Below are 26,203 nucleotides of genomic sequence, written 5' to 3'. Positions count from 1 at the left end.
AAGGACATGAAAAGGAGGGAGCCTCGCAAATTGGTGGAGTGGGCCGCCACCACAATATCTTAATGTGGGAATTTTGACTTCGTGTGGAAAGACTTATCCACAAGAGAAATCACAGCGAATTGTGGCTAGTGCCATTGCATACACAAGAGCTTGAAAAGGGTTTAAATAAATTATCTCAACCATGAATGATGTCGCGACCGACCTCGGTTTATCGAACCATTTCGTGAATGTTTATCGAATTGCAATCATGCGACATAACTTAGCTTGTCGAACTTTTACATATCGTTTGATATATACTTCGGATCGAAGCAAGGGAAAAATTATTCGAAAAATTTCAAATCTAATGGCCAATTCAAATACTAAACATTTTGGCGCTTTGTCAATTAGTCCTTTCGGATAATTTTGGTTAAAAATTATTGATGTGTACGCTAATAATCTTACGTAACAATTAACGTTGGCACGAAATTTTTTAGATTTTGAATTTTCTTTGTTTTTTTATTGATGTTTTATATACTTTTTTATTATTAAGGGCTAGCAGGGAATCGTCGGCCACCGACCGAGGCCCAACGAACCCCAGCAGCTATTGACCGAGGGCCTCGAGCACTTACCGGCCACCGTGAAGGTCATTACCCTCTCTCGGCTCTAAGCGAGGGTCGCAATTGGAGAGGGCTCATGGCCCTCGCCTACGTCCGGTGGTCAGCGTCCCCAACCGGCCCTTAACAATAAAAAAGAAAAAAAAACGTTATAAATTTTTTAAAAAATTCAAAAAACATATTCTACATCAATGTCGAACGTGCCATGTGAGACCGCCTTTGTCCACATCATCATATGTTCCATTTACTCGTTGTTTTCCTTATCTAAACATCCTGAATTTGTTAATGAGTATGAACTATGGAGGATGAAGTTGTTCCATGTGAATCCTCTGATTTTATAATCAACTTGAATTTATCTATTGCAAGTGGATGCATAGACGGAATTGAATTTGATGCGTGAGAAATATAGGGTTAAAAAAAAATCCGACTTTTTAGTATTAAACAAAAGCAATTTGAATAAGAAACAATTGACCGACAACATGCACTGACGGGCAAATGGACAAAAAGCTGCCCGCAGTTTGACGCTACGAAGGCAGCGAAATCGTCTTTGCTTCTCTCTTTTTACCGATTATGATAAGACTATTCAATTGTGGATTAGAGCACGTTTTAATTTTCGCCTGAAAGCCCACTTGCCACACTTGGAACTTTCCTGGAAACCGAGGGTTTCCCGAGAAAATCAAAAAAATCAAAAGATCAAAGAGCAAGAAAATTTGGAAAAGTTTTTTAAAATTACTTCCAAAACAGGAGTCGTCGTGAGAAAAAATATCAAAGTACATGAATCTCTCCTCCTATTTAAACTCATCTCCTCCTCTTCAATCTTCCGACAATTCCCTTCCGAGCTCAAGACACTCTCTCTCTCTCTCTTCTCTCCTCTCTCTCTCAGGATACAATACAAAGTGAAATTTGACGTGCCCAAGATTGGATTTTGAGCATTTTTTAGCATCGGAAATCGGTGTTGGAAACCATGTATGCACCGAGCTTCCAGGAGTCCGCCGACCTGGCCCTTCTTGAATCCATAAGGAGGCACTTGTTACTTGACGACGCGGAGAGTCGGCTCGTCGCGAGTTGTCCCAGCGGAGCTCGGCCGTGGAGCACCAACCTCGGCGGGGACTCGTGCCCTTATCTGGCCGAGAGTTGGGGAGAGCTCCCTCTCAGAGAAGACGACCCGGACGATATGGTCCTCTACGGGTTCCTGAACGAGGGTTTCTCCGCCGGTCGGGCCCCGTCGGGCCCACAGGAGGCCCGCCGGTCCGGCTTCGCGGCGGAGGTTTCGGTGAAGCCAGAGCAGGAGTCATTCCCGGTGGCAACTTGGTCGCCGGAGTGTGTTGCGGCTCCACCGCCTGCAACGGTCCCGGCGAAGGGGAAGCATTATAGAGGAGTGAGGCAGCGGCCATGGGGGAAGTTCGCGGCGGAGATCCGCGACCCGGCGAAGAACGGGGCCCGGGTCTGGCTCGGGACCTACGAGACATCGGAGGACGCGGCGCTGGCCTACGATCGAGCCGCCTACAGAATGCGCGGCTCGCGGGCCTTGCTCAATTTCCCGCTCCGGATTAACTCGGGCGAGCCCGAGCCCGTCAGGGTGACGTCGAAGCGGTCGTCGCCGAAACGGCCATCACCAGAGCCGTCAACTTCCTCATCGTCATCGCAGGACAGCGGCTCTGGGAAGAGGACGAAAAAGGCGACGATGGGATCCTCGGCGGCTGCCGCGGCGGCACGAGTGGCCACGTTAGAGAATGGGGCGGAGGGATTCCAAGTAGGACACCACGTGGCAATGTCCACAAGTGGCGGACAGCTATTAGCTAGCCTATGATTGACATCTTCCTTGTGGCCGACGTGGCGGCCCAATGTCGGTCACTGTCAGGACGGTGAAGGTGGGAAGCTTTGTTGGGAATTCTTTTTTTTTTTTTTTTTGGGTTTCGTTTTGGTTGTTTTTCCGCCGAGGATGTCTTGTGATAATGTGAACCAATAAGAGGCAAGTGAGATGAAAAGGACTCTTCCTATATATTTTGGGCTTGGTCATTTCTGTTCCTTCGCATTTACACCGATGCCTGATGGTCCTTTCATTGGAAGGAAACGAGATGCGCATTCAGATGTGGGCATGCCAAATACATTCAGATGTCGGCAACTAGGGTCTCGAGCATATACCAACGCAGAGTCGCGCATCGGCCTTGCCCTCGACCGCAATCTGGTCGAGGGCTACGGCCCTCACCACGTCCGACAAGGCCTCGACGACCCTCTCGTTAGCCATTTTAGGGGGGAAAAAAAACCTAAGCCTAGAAAAATTAAAATTAATAAAAAAATTCAAAATAGATAAAATATTAAAACATATTAAAGTCACCGCCACCCATGTCATGTAGAACGACCGGCGTCCATGTCGGCGATTTTCAACTAAAATTTGTTGGATGGACTCACTTGACAAAACGTAAAAAGATTTAGAACTCAATTGGTAAAATTAAAAGGGTGAGAACTGAATTGATAAAATTGTAATAAGTTTATGATTTTTTGGATAATTTCTTCTTGAAAGGAATGACTGGAAAATTTCTATTCCATGATAATGAGGCGAAACGTTGTCACGGAGTAGAAGAAAGTGATTGATCGACATGAGCCACACGGTTGTAATTTAGAGATGTGCATTCCCGACACGAGGATTCGAGATTTGGCATCTTGGCACTCATTCCCATTGAAAAACAGGGAAATTTACTGTATATTCTCAAAATGTATATGATGGACAAATGTATTTCTTCGCTCAGCAATGACGCGGACATGTGTGAGAAAAGGAGAGAATGCTTCCAAAGTATGTAATATTTTCCCGAGTCCTATTAGTATTAGGGGTGAGCAAAAAGGACCACCTGAACCGGGACCGCCCGGACCGGATCGGGACCGATGGTCCGATTCCCAGTTTTAGGGGGATTCGGTCCGGTTCCCGGTTCCTAAAATTGGAACCGGTGACCGGGCGGTCCGATTCCCGGTCCCAAGGCCCAGGACCGGACCGGTCGTTTTTTTTTTTTAATTTTTTTTAAAAAACAAACCTAACGTTTACTTGTTGTTTAGGTTTAGGTCATTTAGAGTTCGATCGGGAGCTGCCAATTGAAGAGGCCTTGACTCCGCCGAGCTCGTGGTACACCAACCCTTATTTCCTCGACCTTGAGCTCGACCACATCTTCTATCAAAGTGTGCATACACTTTTCGGAACCGCGGACCGGAAACCCTTAGAACCCCTCGGGAACCGGACCGGACCGGCGGTCCGATCCAATTCTCGGTTCCGAGGGTGGCCGGTCCGGTCCGCGGTTCCAAAAAGTGGGAATCGGGACCACCGGTTCGGTTCCCGGTTTTGTATGGGAACCGGATCGGACCGGGAACCGCTCACCCCTAGTTAGTATGACAGTATGATCGTATCACGGCGGAATGGCGGACATAAGATCAGAGGTGAGTCTCGCCATGATTGTTGTATATTTTTTGTCATTCATAATATTTACAGTTGAAATTGCATGGCTATACTGTCATACTGTCGGTTTCTCAAATCCTTATTTTCTCCAATTCATACATATAGGTTATCCCGACCACAAACGAAGAATTAAAGTACGAATTCTATATAATCAAAATCAATCGAGGGTCCTTCACTCAAATTTTTGTATCGTCTAGGGGCATTTGCCCTAACCCATTACTTGAATCCATCAACAATGGGATGATTATAACAAAAAGTGCTTAAATGGACTGGCATTTATTCTTCAACTTTTTAATTTGATCAATTTAGTCCTAAATTTTTTGACGACTTGTCAATATAGTTCGCTAACGTGGATACCGAACATTCTACGTAGAACAACCAACGCCGATATAGACAATTCTTGTAATTCTTTTAGGAATTTTTTCTGAACTTTTTTTTTTTTAAATTCCGTATAGTTTTGTATTTTTTTAATATCATTTTCACCACCCTTACCAGCCCAAGGTGAAAAAAAATAAAAAATAAAAAATTTATAGAAAATTACGTCGATAGTACTACGCAGAATGGCCAACGTCCACATTGTCGGTTCTTGTCCAAAATTAGCCGAAAGAACTATATTGAAAAACCATCAAAAAGTTTAAGACTAAATTGATCAAATTAAAAGGTTTAGAAGCAAATTGACATCCATACAATATATTTTAGATTTTATTTTTGGTGATTTTTCCCACTTATAATTTACACCCACTTTAACATCTTACTTAATTACAACTTTATTAAGCCCGTCTCATGTTACGGAGCTTGGCTATTTGACAAAACCTTACCTAAATCCTCTTGAAAGAAATCGGGGTCCGTTCATGAACCGAGTTTTTCCGTTATTATGCGCCAAGCGACGAAGGAAGCGACTACTCTCACGACTATTCTTATAAGCAAAGCCGACCATGAGGTTCACGATGCCCAGCGGACAAAGCAAAGCTACTGGTAAGACAGCGGATTGGATCGTCCCCTGGTGGCTCAACACAGATTCCACGAACCATGATCGGTCGCTGGCCTCCGTCGTATCATCGTCCATCGCTAGATCTCTCTTTCTCTGCCCACGACGAAAGTTGTGACCCAAGACTTTCTTCCGGTTTTGGCGATGTCAATGCCGTGATTTTCATTTTCCTGGCTTCATTTCAAAAGGGACGACCCCTGTTCCTCTCATGCTTCATATATCTCGTGAAGAGGAAGCCAAGCGTGTAAAGAAACTATCTCTAGGAACATAATTTAACCTTGACGTTTCAACTCCCGAGCGTGTCCGTCGAGGCCTTATCTGTGCATACTACCGAAGCATGTCATGGTTTTTCCAACCTCTACACTGTAGGCCTTGTCTGTATCACCTCATGAACTAGTAGTACCAGTAATGTAATAGAAACCCCTGAAAGCATATAAGGAGATCATTTTGTACATCCCGTAAAGTAACCATGTCGTTCGAAAGCGAAAAATTCATGATGCATACCTTCCACATAAAATGTCATGAACTAGTCAAGCCGTGATGAAGCATAAAAAAGGAAGCTGTCTCCTTTGCAAATCGATAGACTTACATGTCTCAGCCGCCTAACATCCGTTTCACCACTTCTGGACACAGCAGTACGATCTAAGCCCCCGCTCCCCCGGCACCACAATGCCGTCAGTATAGTTTCCACAGGACCCGACAAATACTAGATAACACCTAAGGAGGCAAACTAGAAGATAAAGTCCAGAAAAATTGACAGCGCTAATAACCTGCAATAAGCAGATTGGCGAGGATGGACTATGCGATATAGGACCGGACTTCCTTCCATCCAGCTCATACAGTTCACCTACATATTTGTGGAGGCAACTGATCCCATTAGATCAACAGACTTGCGTCAAGTGGCTGGTGAGCCTAAAGATAAAACACATGTTTGCTTGCGGGAAAAAAAAAAAAAAAACGCAGAGAGAGAGAGAGAGCAGAGGAAGAAGGGGGCGCTGCTTACCATCTACACATGTGAAGCAGATAAAAATGTGTATCAACATTGTCTGATGCCTGTCAAGAATAATTAGCAGGACAGGATGAGCCAGTGCTCAAATTGAAAGTTAACAAGGAAAATTTAGCTCATAGCTCCAGAACAATCCTTTTACCATGGATTTATGTAAAAAAACCAAAAAATGATCCATGACATTCTGCATCTAAAGTTCACAAGGATAATAAAAACTTACCTGTGTATCACCCGCTGTAGCAGCTATTGAGTGGGCAACTTCCATATCCCTATCATTCTTCAGAAACGCAGCACCCTAAGGACATAGAGGGAGAAGGATGCAAAGACTGTGTCAACCAGAGGCAATTATTGCCAAACAGATTGAGGGAACTCTATGTTAGAATGTATTTTATGTGTGGGCTTTATTGGCTATTATTATAATTATTAATTGGTCTATTAAAGAAAAGATATACAGTTTCCTATTTAGTCTAATATGGAGCTGGATAGTGCAGGCCGAAATAAACCTTATCTATAATTAGGGGATAAGTTAAAATTTCTATAAAGAAAGCTTAAGTCCCTCCTCTAAACCATAATATCCACATAACCTCATATAAAGAGTCGGGGAGCGAAGTGAGGGGCCGTGAAGCCAGTGTTTAATGGGGTGTATAGAGGAAGAGCTATTGAGCATCGGATCGTCATAGTCCCGCATTAAGAACAATGGATCCGAAACAAAGTGCGTACAATCCTCTACTCAATTACTATGATTCATGTATTTGATTATGGTGATCTTAGGATGCTACTTAAAGTTATAATTGCAGCTTCCACTCTATGAGCACAGTGTGCATGAGAGAGAGAGAGAGAGAGAGAGAGAGAGAGAGAGAGAGAGTGTACCACCGGTCAATCATCCTACGGAACGGACTCGTGATTCCTATGTTTGCCTTCGACAGCTCTCTTGACAAGAATTTCCGAGGTTTTCGGGGATGTATGCCTCTTCACAAAATTATAATGCACTTACAAAGTGCAAAGACCGTCCAAATAAAGGAAACTAGCAGAAACTTACAGAGCTTAACCTCTGAAGCGAGATTCCCAACAGCACGCAGAAGTCCAATTGTTCCACAAGCATTGCCCACAGTTTGTTTCATGGAATAAACTTTACTGCTAGACTCCTAACATCAGGATGACAAGCAGAAGTCATGACCAAAGTTTACCAAAATTTTTAGAAAGAGAGATGACTAATTACTGTAAAATGACTATCCAAAAGCCCTTTTGAAGCATTATCGCACACCATCATAGAATAGTAATTGGCAACAGAATAAATAGGAGTGAAAACGAATGGGATTCATCCATATTTAACTCGAAAGGCATCATTGAAAGTATGTTCGCAATAAACATTCTTCACTCTTCACCTATCAATCCATTTATGACATGCGTAAAAAGAAATACGAAGATAGCCTACCTTCTTCAAACTTTCTTGCAGTATTCTCTCCTCTTGAGACTAAAACAGAGAAAGTAGCAACGCAAGTCGGCATGAAGTATCGTGTCTCACTATATCCACAATGAATTGACACACACACTAATAAGGATCGAAGCGCAACGAAATCTAGGCACCTGCGCCGTGATGGGAAAGAGGACCAAAACAGCGAGTGCAGGCTTCGGGACCATCTCCAAGAGTTCATCATCTAACCAGAAGACATCAAAGCACTCGACCTCATCCTCTGGAAGACCAAGGCCCCCACAAGAACTGAAAAAGAAAAGAACCCAGATAGCCATCCTCTAAGAAAATTTTCTAAATAAACCGACCTGCCGGTAATGTGATACCGACCAAAACCAAATAAATCCATGCATGTCATTCTACATATGCACGGCAAAGCAGAACACTGACAAGAGGTTGTTCTTCGTCCTCCTTTTTCCACTCCTTTCTGACGGTGTGTATGGTTCAATAATTCAGAACAATGCAAGTTGCATCGCCCTCAGGGTTCTAACTTCCAGTTCTAAACTAGAGGAAAATGGTCACTGCGTAACTATTAATTAGAAATGGGAAATGCTTTCCTAACAAGACAGTCACGGACAATACAACCTCAATCGTAGATCCACACATCATAACCGCATGTCTTGCATAAAGTATTCATTGATTAGGAGATTATGTAGTCGGACATAACCGACAAGATTGTCGGACCATCATGCTAGCAAGGCCCATTAGAAATCGCTCCCCTTTTATTGTAAATCATCATGGGGATTGGTCGGGCGGTATAACGTGTTCGAAAATAGTGAATGTCGATATGTCATGCGTGAAATTTACTTAAAGCTAAATGCATTGGAAACCACCCTATTAATCGTTTAAGTTGTCAAGCGAGTATCTCCCTTACCCAACATTTGAAAATGCATGTACTTTTTTGCCTCTAGCATCACTTAGCCGACATTTTTTTCCTAGTCGAGAAAGCTAAATTGACAAACTAGTGATTCCGAGCATCAAAGTGACTCGATTTGCATGAACCGAGTTAATCGGTTGCGGGATACGATTGTGTGATAAATTTAGGAAAAATTGTCTAAAGAGTCCTAAACTTATTGCAATTTTGCTAGTTCGGGCGTGAACTTTTTAATTTTGTCAATTGGATCCCAAACATTTTCACATTTTGTCGGTTGAGTCTATCCAATCAAGTTTGATAGGAAATCACCGACGTGAACGCCAGCCGGCCTACATGGCATAGCCGAATTTATCGAGGTTCTAGAAATCCCGTATGTATATATCAACGGTGGATGAAAGACAAGTCCAAGAATTGGATGCAACGCAATACCTGTATTGATAGGGAAAGGTCCATATGCGCGTGAACGAGAGGGATAAGATAAAGGGCATAGAATCGGAGATTTGGTCACGGATGCAAAGTTGTTTCATTCACAAGGCACGTAATCTCCCCTCTTACAAGACTTCCATCGCTTCTCTCAATTTCTTCTAGATACCCTCTCTCTCCCCCTTATCATATTAACGCGCCAAGCAAGTTGCTAGACAAACTTGTGTTTTTCTTACGATACCCGCCTTGCGGAAGCACGAGATTCAGGGATTTCACATAAGATTTGAGCTATTATAGCGTGCAATCCATTGCTAAATTCGTGCCGAGCATGATCCGCAGAGGTGGTGGCGACCCTTGCTAGTTTTCCCGCTATCCGTTCGTAGGAAACAGACGCGTTTAGCCGTAATCAACATAATTGCCTCCGGTTCAAGCAGACAGCCCGACATATGTGTTAGGAGAATTACCAAAAAAATCCTAAAACTATTGTAATTATGCTAATTCAATTATGATACTTTTTTTTTTGGCAATTCAGTTTTAAGACTTTTGCATTTGCCTCAATTCAATCATTCCCGCCAATTTTGATCGAAAATCGCTAACATGGACAAATGCCGTCCTACAACAACTAGAGGAACTGATGTGTCTACAATAAAGACGTCAAATAGGTGGGTCGGGTTGGGTTTGGGTTGAGGTCGGGTCGAAAATAGTCCGAGTCATACTGATCCATTTAACTCATTTTCATGCTATACAAATTTCTTGCCAACAACCGATTGACGACTCTAGGCCCTCGCATAGGAGGACACATGGCTGGCCCTTGCCTGGTGTAGGCGACGGTCGGCCCGCAACTCACTGGATTCCATGAAAAAAAAAAGAGAAAAATCAAATAAGAAAAAAAGAAAAAACCAAAACCAAAAAGAAAATAAAAAAATTAGGAAACTTTTTTATGACTCACTTAAGATAGTTAGGTAACCCATTTAAAGTCCATTTAAGACCCATTAAGTTATTAAGTGAATCATTTTTTATCCACACTCTTAAATGTGGGTTAAAATATGGGTTTTTGACCCATTTTGTCACCTCTAGTCTACTGGAATTAGAAGAATAGGCACTGAATGCCCTCCCCTGCTGTAATTATACATGCTTCCATAACAATAACATATTTCAGTTCGGGCATTTGCTCATGTAATCTTTAATCATGTGAACGGAGTTCACGAGCCTGGAAAAAAGTCCGATAAAAGTCAACTTTTCTTCGGGCAAAAGCCAAAAAGAACTTTCCGAAGTGGGCATTTTCTTGGTGACAGAGAGAAAATTTCACCAGCCTCTACGATCTGAAACCCGCATTATTGCAATATTTATGGCTTTTAGATCGGAGACGTCACGAAAGGGTCTTCGGTTGAAACCCGCACGAGAAATTGCAAGCGTGGCTCTGTGCCACTTAGGATGATATGGGGATAACTAGATCATCACGCCAGCATTTTCTGGCGAAAATTGGTTGCGGGACTGTATTAAAATTTCGGACAAAGATTTATGACTGAATTAGCAAAATTGAAAAGCTTAGCAATGGATTGCCATCTGTACAATAAGTTCAAAGTTGATTGAGTAATTTTTCCTATGTATTGCCCCAGTTGCTAAGCATTTGAAGCAAAGTGGTAATATTAGAGGAACATGTAATTAGGAAATTGCACTCGCTGTTGGAGTTAGCTTGAAGTATATCATCGTAAAAAAAGCAAGAGGCCCAGTACGATTCGTCAAATCCTTTATCCAATAGTCATGACTTTGTCTTCAAAAGCCCGAGGCCTCGAATTCGATTTCCATTCGACTTTATCCTTTGACGCGACCTAAAATTCGGAAATTCCCCGAGCTCGAACTATCTCAAGTTCTATCAAATCATGACTTATGGTTTAAGTGATTTTCCCGCAAAGGATTTTTAATTTTTCGAAGCCGCCACTAATCGAGTTCTATCAAATCGTGACTTATGATTTAAGTGATTATCCGACAAAGGATTTTTAATCTTTCGGAGCCGCCACTAATCGATTTTTACCAAATCGCAACTTATGGTTCAAGTGATTATTCGGTAAAAGATTTTTAATTTTTCAGAACCGCAACTAATCATTTTTTTGGTAGGTCAATTAGAAACCTTAAGTTAGTGAGAGAATTAAATTACTTCTACGAACTAGAGATTTTAAATTCAGGACTTGGTTACATTAATTTTTCAATTAATACCCTTTCGATATCAATTTTCATGAAAAAATCTTCAGTTTGGCAATTTTAATGAATTCCGACTTATAGTTCAAAGGTGCAATTTTTTGGGTTTTCTTTTTATGATTTTTTTTGTGGTATTTTTGATGTACTTCCAAAATTAAAAATTAATGAAAAATGAGAGTGAATTGGTTCAAGATTATCTTAAAGTTTTCGGATTTAACTTGCATTAAGCCCCAAAATTTTTAAGAAAATCTTTTTACCCTATGTCTACATCTTTAAAAGATTGAAATGGATTTGAAAAGATTTTTATTCAAAGATGCAATCTATTAGATAGGATTTCTAAAAAAATCCTATCTTTTAAAGATGATGATGTGTGGTTTTTAAGAAACCATATCCTGCTATATACTTTTTTTTTTAATTTTCTGAGATTTTGCGAGAGGAATTAAAGATGAGCCATGAAAATTTCTTTTTTAAAAAATTTTGAATTTTTTGGATTTTCTGATTTTCAGTTTTTATGAATGAACTTAAATTCAAATTGCAAATATTTTAGTTTAAAGATAATAATCGTTGTTTCTCGAATTAAGTTTCAAACTAAAGCCTAATAGATAGACCCTAAAAATTCGAAATTCCTATTATGAAAATAATTCCATCTAAAGCCCGATAGATAGACTTTTTCCCATGTATGCAGTTGCAAATTAGTAGATTTTCGTAAACGGTCGATATCTTGAGTATCTTTAGGAAATTTTCAAAAGATTTTAAAATTTTCAGATTTTATTTTGACCAAATCTTTCAAATTAGGCACGTCATATATTGCACTATTCTAATCAAACAACAAAAATCTTGAGATGTTCAATTTAGATACGTAATCCATCAATTCAAATAATCAAATATTGCATTTTTCTAAGTCAAGTATCAAGATTTTCAAAATATGCAATTCTTACCCCCTTTAGGATCGTGATTTCCCAATCAAAAACACTCTAATCGTATATGCAATATACTCTCAAATTGGCAAATAAAGTCAAATCGATTCGATCTTGCTTGCGGATGGGACCGGCGATGGTGCGAACGGCAGTGACTGGACCTGCGAGAAGTTACTGATTGCGGATCAAGGCTGGCTCGTTTAAGCAACATCCGCCGATGGTGGGTTGCTAATTTTCAAGTCTGCAGGTCACGTTGTTAAAAAAAATGACAGAAAGCTGCTGGGTCTTGCAAAACAAAGTCAAAGATGTGGGCTGGCTTTGACTGGAAGCGTGATGGACCGTCCCCGTTAAGGACCAAATTTCTAGTTGCTCCTTTTGGCCATGGTGTCCAAGACAGCGAGAGAGGCAAGACTTGGATTTTGGGCGACGTTGAACTATTTGTTGCGGTTGGGAGCAACGGATCGCTGCGGGGGTTGGTGGACAGCAGCTTCGTCCCAGCGTGGCCTTGTCACGGTGGAGGGAGGCGGTGATCAGCCATCGGGGTAGCCGCTCACCGGATGGACTCAAGTAGGCCAATCGGAGGATTCAACCGGGACTCAACGAACGAAGCTGATAATGATCCTCGACGATGACGGCTGCGGCTAGGACGAAGAGGAGCCAGCAGCGATCGTCGGGAAGCTGAGACTTGTCGGTGAAAGCGGATCAACGACTGGTGAGCACGAAGGGTCGAAGCAACCCCATGGTTGACGTCAGTGGACGATCCGCTCAGAGAGAGAACTCCCCACGCTTGCAAACTTCGGCAACTTGAGGATGAGTGGGCTTGACCGAAGTTCACAGTGATTGTGGACCTTGATTTTCCTAATTAATTTTAATGGCTGAATCAATCTCATGTTAGGCCCCAGGGCCTTAATAATTTTGAGCATTTATCCCTTTATGCTAGCCGAATTCTTCGCTAAGCGCCAGCCCAGTCCGCTCGTTAGTTTCAAGTCCGTTCTTGCCGCCGGTTAATTGAATGCCAATGTAAATACAATGCACGAGTGCTCAAATTAATGAGGAAAATGATTTAATTATTCTTAGTAAGAACTAAAACTAATTCCTGTTGTTTTTTTTTAAATGTAAAAATAAATGATTGAAAAGATTAGTGAAAATTTAGGCGTCAACACCCTTTTAGACCGTTCACGAGAAAATCATTCCTTGCTAGTCTTTCGAGAAAGAATCGGCTTAGGAGAATTTCGTTCGATTGGACGGGGATGGCGGACTTAGCGGGTACACCAAGAAAAATTGACAACACTATCAGACTGTTAAGCTAACAGTTTTCAAGAAAAATTTCCTTCGGTATAAAATCATGTCGAACTTGGCGACCCCATCGGAAGTGGCGGACGAGACCCATATATAGAAGCACTAGAGGTGAGCACCGGTCCTGGTCCACTCCAGGAACTAGATCGAATCGGCCCGAGCTAACCAGTTCTGGACAATTCTCGCGGGAAGCGGTCCCGTTCCCAGTCCCTTTGTGCCGAACCGAGTTGGACTGGGCCGAACCTTTCATCTCAAGCTTCGCGGAATCCACTCAAGCTCTCCGTAACTCTCGCTCGATGCTTTCTTTTGCGCTTGCTGGTTCCCTTAATTATGTTTAAGCTTGGGCAAATCCGTATCCTATCCCTGATTATCTGTACGGTATCTCCCCCCCAAACTCATGAGTTCTTTTCTCTACAGAAGCTCCCACTATTTTCCTTGCCTCATTAATTTCCTTTTTGTTTTGTTCTTCATCAATGGTAGGGGTGTCAATGGGCTGGGTCTCGGCCCGGCCCGAAACCAAACAGTACCTAGCTTGGCCCGGCCCGAGCCGGCCAAAGCCCGAATTACATACGCTCCAACTTTTCAGGCCGAGTTGGGTCAGGTCAGATTCCCTTCTTGTTTCTTTTTTTTAGAATCAAAAGTACTTGACAAGCCAGTCAAATGAAAGAATATAAAAAAAAATAAAAAAAATAAAATTAAAAAGAAAACATGGGTGTCCAAAAAGCCGGAGCTGGCCCTGTCCGAGCCTTACGCGGACAATACCAAAGTCCAGCCCGAAAAGGCCCGAAAATTTGGTGAATTTTCGGGCCAGGCCGGATCGGGTCGAGTTGGACCGGCTTGGGCTTTTTTGACACCCCTAGTCAATGGCTCTCTATTTCATACGTAGGCTCTATATGCTAAAGAATTGGAGATTACCAAAGGTGTGTGTTGCTCAGCAAAGCAGTTAAAATAGCATTTGAGATCATTAATCACCTTTTTTGTTCTGTAATATATGAAGCACCCCATCTTAAGGTGAATATCATCAAGGAATTCAAAAAAATAAATAAATATCAAGCCGGTCCGGTCTAGGCCGGTTCGAAGGTCAACAAGTCGGTTCTTAATTCCACAAACTGGAAAATGATCACGACCGGGTAAGTTCGAGTTCTACGGTGAGAATCGAGCCCCCCGGAACCGATAGCCCCTACTAGGCACATCTAATTAAAGTTTTAAGATAATTAGAGCGTCTCGGATACACTAATAGCTTCCTGATATGTGCCCAATCAAAGTCCCTCTGCCGCCTCCATGGCCACCATTTCCACCACTATACTTCGTAGGAGTCAACATCGGGCACAAAAATTGGGCCCAAACATAAAAGGAGTTGATGGACCAAAGCAAAACCTCCACAATCTGAAGGGAACCAATTCCAATACATATGCAGCGGATTACAACAGAATTAACAAGCCCAAAATCTTACTTGAATCACTTATCATAAACAAGTACATCACACAAAGGATGTACCATAATTTTCACAAAAAAAATGCCCCAGTGCAGCCTCGAGAGAGTCTTTAGTCTATTTGAGGATGGGGAAGAGAAGGGAGAAGCGTCATCGTATTCGTCGCTGTTCTTTCTCTCTTTTGCTCTTTGTTATGTGGACGTAAGAAGTGACAAAAACGAACGACGTCTAAAGACGTGATCTTTTGTCACGTTCAAAAGGAGTAACGGCCTTTTGGCAGTTATTTTTGTGGCAAAAGGCTGGGATGCCTACACGGGCATACCATGGTACTCCCATACACCCTTAAAGTCCCCAACACAATCCATAAGGTCCACTAAATAAAAAAGCAGACAAGCTCATAGGTTATGACGATACAATTAACCCAGAAAGCTCATGATAGAATATGTCTAAAGAGCTCATAGTCATCAGTCATGAGTTTCTGATGAATAGAATAGAAGTGAAGTTAGGGTTCGTAACACACGACAATGATCGTTCGAAAGATGAAAGGAAGTGGAAGTTAGAGTTCATAATAATCCTTCGATTAAGGGGTAACTATAACTAAAAGAGCGACAACAGTCACATATCATTTCTAAAGTAGCACGCAAATCAAGAGACAATTAGAGATTCTTGGAGATTAAGATCAAATGGAATGTCCCATTAAATTGGAATCAAAGTAAAGTATATGTAAAGCATATCTCTGAACGCACTCAACAAAGAAAAGACACTACGAACAAGAATCGAGAGACATAAAAAATCGCGAGAAGCCCATTTCAGGTGAAAATCATTTAAATTAAAGTTTGTCCGAGTTTCAATTAAATCCAACTAGGATTTAAAAAAAAAAAGGATTCTAGCACTTGTCTTTTATTGTAAAAACTTTCTAGCCCTGTCTTGCACGTTTTTCACTTTCCCTGCTCACTTCATTGGTATGTTTTGATTCAGTAAAATTCATTGCAATTTCTTTATATGGTTTCAATTTATTGTCTGCTCATTGGTTTTTAGTTATACGGATTTTACAAAGTCAGTGAGGTTTTAAGGCATATTAAATATTAATTATTTTTTATTTGGAGTCAGTTTTTGTTTTTTTATACTTAAAGTAATCAGAAACGTTGTAGAAAATAGGCCTAAAAAAAAGCATACACCTTTGAAGCCCATGAAGAGATGATGATGGATTTCGCTGAATACGACTTTGAACCCCCGCTGTTCTAGGGATTTGCTGGCAATAATGCTGGCGCTGTTTGCTAAAAGGGGAACAAAAAAAATAATCGTCCAATTTCAACAGTCCCTTTTCGATCTATATTTACCGTAAGTCCTAAAACTTATAGCGAAAATGTGATTGAATCTTAAAATGTGCAAAAAAGTGCAATCGAGTCCTAAAACTTTTTAAATTGGTGCAATCGAGTCATTTCTTTAACTTCGTCCAATTTGGCTAAAAAAATACTAACTTGATTTTTTTTAAAAATATTTTCTCCATCCTATGTGGCTAAAAAGGCATCGCTTTAATCAACTTTTTAATATGAGTTTATTTTAATTAATTTAACAACAAGGTAAATTAAAAACAAAAAAGAAGAAGCAGAAGTAGAACCAGCGGGGAGGGCCGCCAGTGAGATCTCCAGATAAGTAATGCATTGCAAGTCCCGCGACTCCTTCTGGATCAAAATTATGGCTCGTTACTTGACAAGTGCCTTGGTTCCTATTCTCGGCCCATCTTTTCGACTTCCGGTCACCTAGACATTTTAAAGAGTTCATTAGCAACAATGAATCGCTGTTCAGGAGCCCGTTTCACAAATTCATTTACTACTAGAAGGCCGGTGAAAAAGTTTCTACTACTTACATGGGTTTTAAAATGGGTTAGTTCTCAACTCAACAAATTATTTGTTGCCATAGGTCAAGAAAGAATCAGCACAAGGCGGTACCTAGACCCAGTGCCTCCGGATAAGAAAAAGTGGATCTTTGATCGTGTCCTTTCTGCATATCATCAAGCTGGAACAAAACGAGGAATGAAAGGGATGGATGAAAATATCTATCGAATGGAGCAGAAACTGCATTAAACTAGACAAACTGATTGTAGGAATCACGACCGCCGGTACAACTATCAATAGGTGATCGCAAGAGCTATTAGCCCGTGCAGACAGCTGCCGGATAAAAGTCTAAACCCATTTTGCTACCTCTAGTTTAAGAGGGGGAAGATCGGGAAAAAGGTATAATAGCGGGCATGTTACTCGGGGAAGCTGACAATTGAAGGAGAAATTACTGGTCGACCTAGAGAGAAGAGAAACCCGAGGAGAATGACGGCCCAGAAGAGCCCAAAAAGATATGATTGCGGGTCAGAAATTCTCTGCACCAAATGGGCCCATCTGAATTCGACCCGTTTGACGGCCATTGTGGTAGGTCCTGGACAAAAGCTACGGTATCGGATCTGACCTCGATGATTTATGATCGCTCTCCTAATCCATCCAATAATCAAATTATGCTCATCACTATACGATTTATGAATTTTCTGACAGCATCCCCTAAAGAGAATCAATAAGAAGAAAAACACATTTCTATTGTATATATTTGCTTAAGCCAACTAAATGGATCAGCTGACTATATAAATTGTACCATATCTAAAGAAGGCGACGTCATCACATCCTACCACTTTTACTTTTGGACACATGCAATAGCTTGTGCTCATGGTTTCCCACAAGTCGATCGCATCGCTTTCAGGCCGTGCCTTTTGTCCGTATTAAGCATGCCAACCGAATACTCAATTTTCTGTTACCTACCGTGCACCTGGGTGGGCGACAATATGACTCGTCGTCAATGAGATTTGGGCTTCTCTTTTTCCTGTACGCCGAATACCCATTTTGGATCCACATGTTTTAGTTTATAATTAATATTAAATTTATGTCTTGAGTTTACATCGCTTATAGACATTTGTCGGTTTGTTAAATCGATATGTCAAAGATGAAGAAAATCCTTAACCGATGAAGACTTTACCTTACCGTACTGTAGATTGACCACGTTTCCTATCATACCAATTTTCCGTGGGGGATCAGCTAGAGTTTAGAGAGAAATTACTTTTGAAGAAAATCTTGGGAAATGATTCATGTCGCAAGTTGCAACTTGCAAACTTCCTCTCCTCACCAACAGATCAAAAAGCACTTTTGATCAGCACCACTACACTTAACAACGCCAAATTAAACCCTAATTCTAATGCAAGAAGAGGCCAAAATCGACCGGGACACGAAAAGGATGGAGTTTTGGCCAGTCGGTGGGAGTGCCGCCACCACAAGTGCCGCCACCACAGTGTCTTAAAGGGGGTTTACGTAAATTATCTCGACCATGAATGATGTCACGACCGAACTCAGGTTATCGAACGATTTCGTGAATGTTCATCAAATAAAATCGTTTACTCGTCCCATCTAACAACCATTTGAATGATGCGACGTAACTAAGCTTATCAAACTTTTATGTAACTGTTTGATATGTGCTTCAGATCGAAGCAGGGAGGAAATTGTCCATAAAGTTCTAAGCTTATGATACTTTTGGTCAATTTAGCACTAAACATGTTGGCAGCTTGTCAACTTAGTCTTTTCAACTAATTTTGGATGAAAATTACCGACGTGAATGCCAATCGTCTCACCTGGCACAATCAACGCTAATGTGAAATTTTTTTTAATCTTTTTATTGATTTTTTATTTTCTTTTTTTATTGTTATCAAGGGTTGGCAGAGATTTGCTAGCAATAATGCTGGCGCCGTTTGCTAAAAGGCCAAAAAAAAAAAAAATCGTCCATTTTCAACAGTCCCTTTCAATCTTTACAACAAAAAAAAAATCGCTTTCAAATCCTAGTACATTTTCAACCATAGAAAAATTCTAGAGAAAGTATAAAAAAAATAAAAATAAAGGAATATGTTCATTAGAAATCCTAAAACTTATCACTTCGTTCAATTGAATTATAAAACTTGCAAAAAATGCAATAAAGTCCTAAAACTTGTCAAATTGATGCAATTAAGTCTTTTCATTAACTCCGTTCAATTTGGTTAATGAAAAATGCAAAAAAAAAATATTTAAAAAAAAAACATTTTTCTCTCTTCTACGTGGCGAAAACAATATCGTTTTGGTCTAAATTTGATTTTTAATATAAATCCAGCGGGGAGTGCCCGTTGGCCCTCGTCCAGATTTGGACGAGGGTCGCCAACCCTTGCCCAGATATCTAGATAAGCAATACATTACAAGTCCCGCGACCCCTTTCAAATCAAAATTATGGCTCATTAATCAACAAATGCTTTTCGACCAAAAAACAAATTTTTTTGACAAGTGCACTCCGGTTCCTATTCTCGGCCCATCTTTTCGATTTCCCGTTACTTAGACGTTCTAAAAATTCATTAGCAACAATGAAGAGCTGTTCACTAAATGTTCAGGAACCCCTTTCACAAATTCCATGCCATCCCCTAATCGTTGATAAGCGTAAGCAGGTCCAGACCAAAAATGTTTTCTATGCACTTGCCCATCTCAAAGTTCCATCGCAATTCCCTACATGATCATACGTGTACGACGAAATTCACTCTCATTTTACCATGAAAAATGAATCGAAGCTAACCTTATTTAGTTTCGATTTATTTTAGCTAAAATAAATATCGATATATCAAGCAATTTGGAGATTGATAAGAGGATAAGATAATTTAAGAAATGCTTCAACATGCGACTATCAAAGCACAAATATCTTGCTTTACTTATATAAAGCTCATTAACTAAATCAAAAAGATGGGCTGACAATAGGAACCGGCGCACTTTTCAAAAAAAAAAAAATTTTATGTGGGTCAAAGCACTTGTCTAAGCCATAATTTTGATCCGGAAGGGGTCACGAGACTTGTAATGCATTGCTTATCTAGAGATTTGGGTGAGGGTCGAATTTGGACGAGGACCATCCATAAAATGATCGGCATTCACGTCAGTGCTCAGACAATGATGACAAGGCCGGTAAGGTGAGGAAGGTTGTTCGGGGAGACGGCAAACTTGCAGATGTCGTTCTCAATTTTTCCACAGGACGTATTTGCAGTGGGGACAGACACGACGGCAATGACCACGGAATATTCGTTCGGGGAATAATATGTCCAAAATCGACCGGGAGAATGGAAAGGATGGAGTTTCCCAAAGTTGGCGGGGGAGTGTGCACTGTACAGCGCCGCCGTCACGGTATCTCTCCCCCTTATTTTATATATCGAGCTCGTACATCTTCTGACAATTCCCTTCCCAAACTCACAACATTCTCCCTCTCAAGATACAAGGTGATTTAGCCTTGAGAAATTATGGACGTACCCAAGATTGGATTTTGAGCTAAAAGGGCAAAAAAAATCGTCCAATTTCAAAACTCCCTTTCAATCTTTGTATTGTCCGGATGAATCGGGCATTGCGGATTTTATTTTTCGGAGCTCCCTCAAAACAGATTTTTGCGTCCGCCACTAATACAGCGACACAGCAGAAAAAAAAGAAAAAAGAAAAACCTTTTTCCAAAAGTGAGTTTCGCTTGGAAAGTTGAAGAAGATCCGGAGAGAGGGGAACGTCTGGCTTGTTTTTCATTCAATTCTTCTTTGTTCGCCTCCTTTTGTGCAAGAATCCAACACCAAAAACCCAACATGATCCAAATGTCCAAGCTACAATGACAATTTGGCATGGAGAGAGAGATTTGGTGTGTCGCTAGTCGCTTTGCAAAGCTCTGTTTTTTCCGAGCCATGTGCCAAACAATTGCAAGTCTACTTCACGAAAGTGACTTGCCATCCCCATTTCTTTGCTTGCTTTTTTGGTCTTTGTTAGTGTTCTCTCGTTGCTCTTTCGCCTTTTTCTCATCTGGCCGCCCTCCCGGGGCTTACATCGCAATTACTCATGGTCGTGGCTCGTGAATTTGCGGGGTGGCCGTTGTAAGTTTTTTGGTGTGAAGTGGTTTTTCAGGTCGTGTCGTGTGTCGTGTAGGCAGAGTAAGAAATTAGCGGATAGGAATTCGAACTTGAAAGATTAAATTGTCGGACTAAGAGCATTTACGAAGCAACCGATGTAAAAATTTTGGAGTGAAGTGGTTTCTAATGTCGTGTACGCAGAGCGAGAAATTAGTGGATAGGAATACGAATTTGGAAGATTATACTGTCGGACGGAGAGCATTTACGTTGCAACCGATGTAAGTTTTTTGAGAGAAGTGATTTCTGATGCCGTATCGCATACGCAAAGTGAAAAACTAGTAGATAGGAATTCAAACTTACAATAAAATGTTAGATGAAAAAATGAAAAATAAATCTCTTTCGATTCTTTTGTGACGGTTACATGGTTGACTTAGAGAAGCTAGCCAAAGTGCACACATGTTTTATACAACAGGTGGCAGTAAACTCACGAAACATCACATGATATCAAAACAAGATGTTTTGAGTCGAAATCTTTTCATGTCACATTTATCTCAAGAAGTCCAGCTTTGGATTATGAAACATCGGGACTCTAACAGTTTTAAGTTTTTTTTTTTTTTTTTTGAGAAAATTGTTATTTGTTATAGCTCAATATAAACAATTATTATACCTGATTTTCTTGTGTTTGGAGTCATGTTTTCCTTTATTCATGCTAAAAAGAAAATGTAGTCCTTTCTGTTTAAGATCAAAACATTATTAATATCAAATCATTTACCCTGGATTAATAACTATCTTTATCACGAACATTAAACAAACTAATGCAATTTTAGACATCTCGTTCTATCTATTTTGGCCACATCTAAAATTTGCGCTCGCTTGTATACCTTTTCGTTGGGATTCGACTCTCAACGATCGCGTCTTGAGGACTTATCCGGTGACATTGACATACCCCCACCACTCCGAGGAATAATCCATTGCACGTAGGAAATCTCGGTTATCAAAAAAAAAAAAAATTACAAACCACAGAATCTGAAAAATAAAAAAAATAAAATTCCAAGAAAAATCGTACGGATGGTTTGCCCACGCGTGTCTTTCTTCTTACTCTTCGTTCTATGCAGACATTTCTCAGTCTCACGTGCAACAAAGATAGTCACTCCATGGAGAAATTTCCCGACTTCAATTACTTTAAGTGCTACAAATTATCCATTCATCATGGATTATGGCAAGATGGGAAGTGAGTCAAACATGTGTGTCCAATTGATCACATCACTAAGATTAGCGACGATGGGGAGGTCAAATAATCTACCGACAGATTAATATTAATTTTGAACGTAGGCACACAGCTTTAGTCCCCCGGCATCTCTTTCACGTGTCACGGTAATGGAAAGGGAGGGAGTTTCGTAAAGCTCGTGGGAGTGTGCCACGGCTGCCATCACAGTATCTTTCCCCCTTATACATGAGCTCAAGATTGGATTTTGAGCCAAAAGGGCAAAAAAAAAAAAAATCGTCCAATTTCAAAAGTCCCTTTCAATCTATATTTACTATAAGTCCTAAAACTTATGACGAAGATGCAATTAAGTTCTAAAACTTGCAAAAAGTGCAATAGAGTCCTAAAACATATTAAATTGATGCAATCAAGTCCTAAAAATACTGACGTGATTTTTTTTTTTTTTCTCTATCATATATGGCTAAAACGGCATCGTTTTGATAAGCTTTTTAACATGAATTTATTTAAATTAATTTAGCAATAAGGTAGATTAAAAACGAAAAAGAAGAAGCAGAACCAGAACCAGAGGTGAGGGCCACCAGTGAGATCCCTAGATAAGTAATGCATTGCAAGTCCCATGACTCCTTTTGGATCAAAATTATGGCTCGTTACTTGACAAGTGCGCTGGTTCCTATTCTCGGCCTGTCATTTCGACTTCCGGTCACCTAGACATTTTAAAGAATTCATTAGCAACAATGAATCGTTGCTCAGGAGCCCGTTTCACAAATTCCACGGCATCAACTAATCGATGATGAGCAGGTCCATAACAAAAATGTTTTCTATGCACTTGCGCATCTCAAAGTTCCATCGCAATTCCTTATATGATAATACGTGTACGACGAAATTCACTCTCGTTTTACCATGAAAAATAAATCGAAGCTAACCTTATTTAGTTTCGATTTATTTTAGTTAAAATAAATATCGATATATCAAGCAATTTGGAGATTAATAAGAGGATAAGATAATTTAAGAAATGCTTCAACATGCGACTATCAAAGCACAAATATCTTGCTTTACTTATATAAAGCTCATTAACTAAATCGAAAAGATGGGCCGAGAATAGGAACCGGTGCACTTTTCGAAATTTTTTTTTTTTTCGTCAAAGCACTTGTCTGAACCATAATTTTGATCCTGAAGGGGTCACAAGACTTGCAATGCATTGCTTATCTAGAGATCTGGGCGAGGGTCGAATCTGGATGAAGGCCGGCCAGAAAACGATGGGCATTCACGTCAGTGCTTAGACCAAGATGACAACGCCGGCAAGGTGAGGAAGGTGGTTCGGGGAGACGGCAAACTTGCAGATGCCATTCTCAATTTTTCCACAGGACGTATTTGCGACGGGGACAGACACGTCGGCGATCACCACAGAATATTCTGGGACAGACATGGCCAAAATCGACCGGGATTACGAAAAGGATGGGAGTTTCGTAAAGTTGGCGGGAGTGTGCACTGAGCAGTGCCGCCGGTACAGTATCTCTCCGCCTTATATATTGAGCTTGTGCCTCTGACAATTCCCTGCCCAAGCTCACAACATTCTGTTGGAAACCATGAATGCACCGAGTTCCCCGGAGTCCTCCGACCTGGCCCTCCTTGAATCCATAAGGAGGCACTTGTTACTCGACGACGCGGAAAGTCCGCTCGTCCCGAGTTGTCCCGGTGGAACTGGGTTTTGGAGCACCGGCCCCGGCGTTGACTTGTTGCTCTATCTGATCGAGGAATGGGGAGAGCTCCTTTTCATAGAAGACTTTCTCCACGGGATCCTGAATGAGCCTTTCTCGGCCGATTGGGATCCATTGGCCCCGCCGGCAGCCCGCCGGCCCAGCTTCGAGGCGGAGGTTTCGGTGAAGCCGGAGCCCCTCCTGGCAGCGTCTTGGTCGGTGGGGTGTGTTGCGGCTCCGCCAACTCCGCCGCCTTCGGCGGTCCCGGCAAAGGGGAAGCGCTATATAGGAGTGAGGCAGCGGCGGGAAAAGTTCACGGCAGAGATCCGCAACTCGGCAAAGGAGGGGGGCCGGGAGTGGCTCGGGACTTTCGAGACAGCAGAGGACGCGGCGCGGGCCTACGATAAAGCTGCCTATAGAATCCACGGCCAGTGGCACTTGCTCAATTTCCCGGACCGGATCAACTCAGGCGAGCCCGAGCCCGTCAGGGTGCTGTCGAGACGTCGGCCATCATTAGAGCCATTGACTTCCTCCTCCTCCTCCTCCTCACCGGCCAACGGCTCCGGGGAGAGGACGAAAAAGGCGACGACGGCTGCCACGGCAGCGGGAGTGGCCACGTCAGAGAATGGGGGGGAGGGGGGTTCCAAGTAGGATACCACGTGGCAATGACCACAATTGGCAAAAAAGCTGTTAGTTAGCTTATGATTGACATCTTCTTTGGGACCACACGTGGCGCAATGTCTACCAGGACGGTGAAGCTGTGTGGAAATACTTTTTGTTTTTGTTTTTTTTGTTTCGTTTTGGTTGTTTTTCCGCCGAGGATGTTTTGTGATAATAATGTAAACCAATAAGAGGGAAGTGAGAATGGAAAGGGCTCTTCCTATATATTTTGGGCATGGTGATTTCTGTTCCTTTTCGGCGAGTTGTGTCTCGCATGTATAACACCGATGCATGATGGTCGTTTCATTGGAAGGAAACTAGATGTGCATTCAGATGATGTCCGAGATGCGGACATTCCAAGTTAGCCCTCTAGAAACCATGACCTCCCATTTCTTTTTCTATCATCAGCTCCACCTCCCTTTCCTCCCGTGTCTCTCTCGCCTCTCTCTTTCCTCTTCTTGCCCGCACGGCGCTCTCGAGCTGCCACAACCGTCGTCATCGGACCTCGCTCGATCTCTGACCTCAGCCCGTGCCCGCGCAACCCAGCCGCCACCCCTTGCTGGCCGATTGGCCAGCGAAACCTGGGTGAGTCTTGTTCCCCCGCTTTGCGTGTGTACTTGTCAGATCGCTAGTAGTGGTGTCCCACCCGGGGCGATCAGAACTGCCGGTGTGCACGAGAGACATGGCGGTGGCGGGGCAGATTTTCTACGTAAGCGCGATCCCCGTCCACATCCCGTTCTGTTTCCAACACTAATAGAATGGGCCAACTGCGAGCGAGCGAGCTTCCTCCACTTCACTTGCACTTTCCCGTGCGCTAAAGTCACTCACCCTTTTTGCGCCCCCCTCTCTCTGTGAATCGCAATCTGTCCATCTCGGTTGCTTCAAATTGTGAGAAGCTTCACGCCCGCTATCGGTTTTATTGGCATGTACTTCCCAAGCAAAGTCGAGATTCAGCCATGGGTTGCACGAATGCAATGGCGAGACCAGCAACATTCCCTCCTGACTCGCGATCGCCAACTCAAAGAGCTTGCTTTCGTGGCCTCGACCTCTTCCTCTTCCCTCCTCAAATTCGGCGCCTCCCGGTTCCATCGGCTCAGTGGGAAGATTAATAGCGCTAGAAATACCTCGGCTCTTCCTCGTTATCAGAGCCGAGAGCAGCACCACAGGTTCGTGGGGAAAATGTGTTTCGATTATTTGGTCGTTGCGATATTCCAAGATTGGTCTGGGCTTCTTGTCGGTATGATGGTTTATGTGTTCTTTCCTTGTTCATTCGGAGTATTTTCCAGATGCCAATTCTACAAAATAGAGGCGATTCTAAGGTATGCTTCTCGATTCTCATTCTTATTGTCAAAATTGGGCTGTGATTGCATTCTTGCATGCTGCAAATGAACGTGCTTTCCGCTATACTTGAACAAAAAACCCAATTGAAAGAAGTTTAGTTGGTTTTTTTCCTTCTTTTTGATGGATGAAGTCAAAATGACACAAGCCATAGCGTATCCCTCAAGTTTCCTCGGTAAGTTCTTGGAGCAAATTTCCCACATTTTTCCTCTTTCTTTGAATTGCAGAAATTGCACTTGTGGCATTATGATAGAAGATGAGGAGCATATTTGGCCTGCTTGGATCAGCATTTGAGTACTGCTTCATTGCTAGCTCAGTATACTGCGATTGCATGCCTTTGGGTTGAAACTTGGTCTGTGTGAGATGCTGTTGATAGATTCGATTCGCAATTCTTTTCACGCACTGCATGATTTGAACTGTCTGAACCTTTCATCCGATAGGGACAATCTTCATTTGATGGTCATTGCTTGACTTTTGAGTGCTTTGAAACATCACTACCTGCTAATGAAAAGGTTGTATAACTTGTCAAAACTCTTCAGGAAAAAAAAATATGATTCTGTATTAAGAACTCGTGAAAGGATGAAGATTTCTCAATAGTTTGGTTAGTAGATAAGTGTTGATTCTGGAAATGTATTATCTAGGGGTATTACACATGATATATTCAATCAAGGTGTGCGGGGGAGCAAACACTTGTTGAAGTGGGTCGAAAGATGATAATGTTG

General features: G+C 41.9%; 3 protein-coding genes and 1 pseudogene across 3 annotated transcripts in view; 2 read left to right on the top strand and 2 right to left on the bottom strand.

Moving 5' to 3' along the window:
• Positions 1–1,437: 1,437 nt before the first annotated feature.
• LOC115743063 (ethylene-responsive transcription factor 2-like) lies at positions 1,438–14,940 on the top strand. Its single transcript, XM_030677655.2, has 2 exons — positions 1,438–2,414; positions 14,929–14,940. Exon 1 carries the CDS (start codon positions 1,558–1,560, stop codon positions 2,401–2,403), a length of 846 nt encoding a protein of 281 aa, XP_030533515.1. The 5' UTR covers positions 1,438–1,557; the 3' UTR covers positions 2,404–2,414; positions 14,929–14,940.
• Positions 5,015–26,203, bottom strand: part of LOC115743064 (ubiquitin carboxyl-terminal hydrolase 3) — a 29,558-nt gene continuing 8,369 nt past the window's right edge. Inside the window, exon 10 of the transcript XR_004015636.2 lies at positions 5,015–5,083. The gene's annotated coding sequence lies outside the window, so the exon portion shown is untranslated. The remainder of the gene's footprint in view (positions 5,084–26,203) is intronic.
• On the bottom strand, positions 5,641–7,781 carry LOC115743049 (annotated as a pseudogene).
• LOC115743048 (ethylene-responsive transcription factor 1A-like) lies at positions 23,373–24,476 on the top strand. The gene has a single exon (XM_030677634.2). It carries the CDS (start codon positions 23,373–23,375, stop codon positions 24,132–24,134), a length of 762 nt encoding a protein of 253 aa, XP_030533494.2. The 3' UTR covers positions 24,135–24,476.

The sequence above is a fragment of the Rhodamnia argentea genome, chromosome 3 (assembly GCF_020921035.1).
Source record: "Rhodamnia argentea isolate NSW1041297 chromosome 3, ASM2092103v1, whole genome shotgun sequence".
Lineage (NCBI taxonomy): Eukaryota > Viridiplantae > Streptophyta > Magnoliopsida > Myrtales > Myrtaceae > Rhodamnia > Rhodamnia argentea.
This window is presented reverse-complemented; position numbering and strand designations above follow the sequence as displayed.

Excerpts from the sequence above, each read along its gene's own strand:
- LOC115743063 (XM_030677655.2), top strand. The coding sequence starts at position 1,558 with ATGTATGCACCGAGCTTCCAGGAGTCCGCCGACCTGGCCCTTCTTGAA.
- LOC115743048 (XM_030677634.2), top strand. The coding sequence starts at position 23,373 with ATGAATGCACCGAGTTCCCCGGAGTCCTCCGACCTGGCCCTCCTTGAA.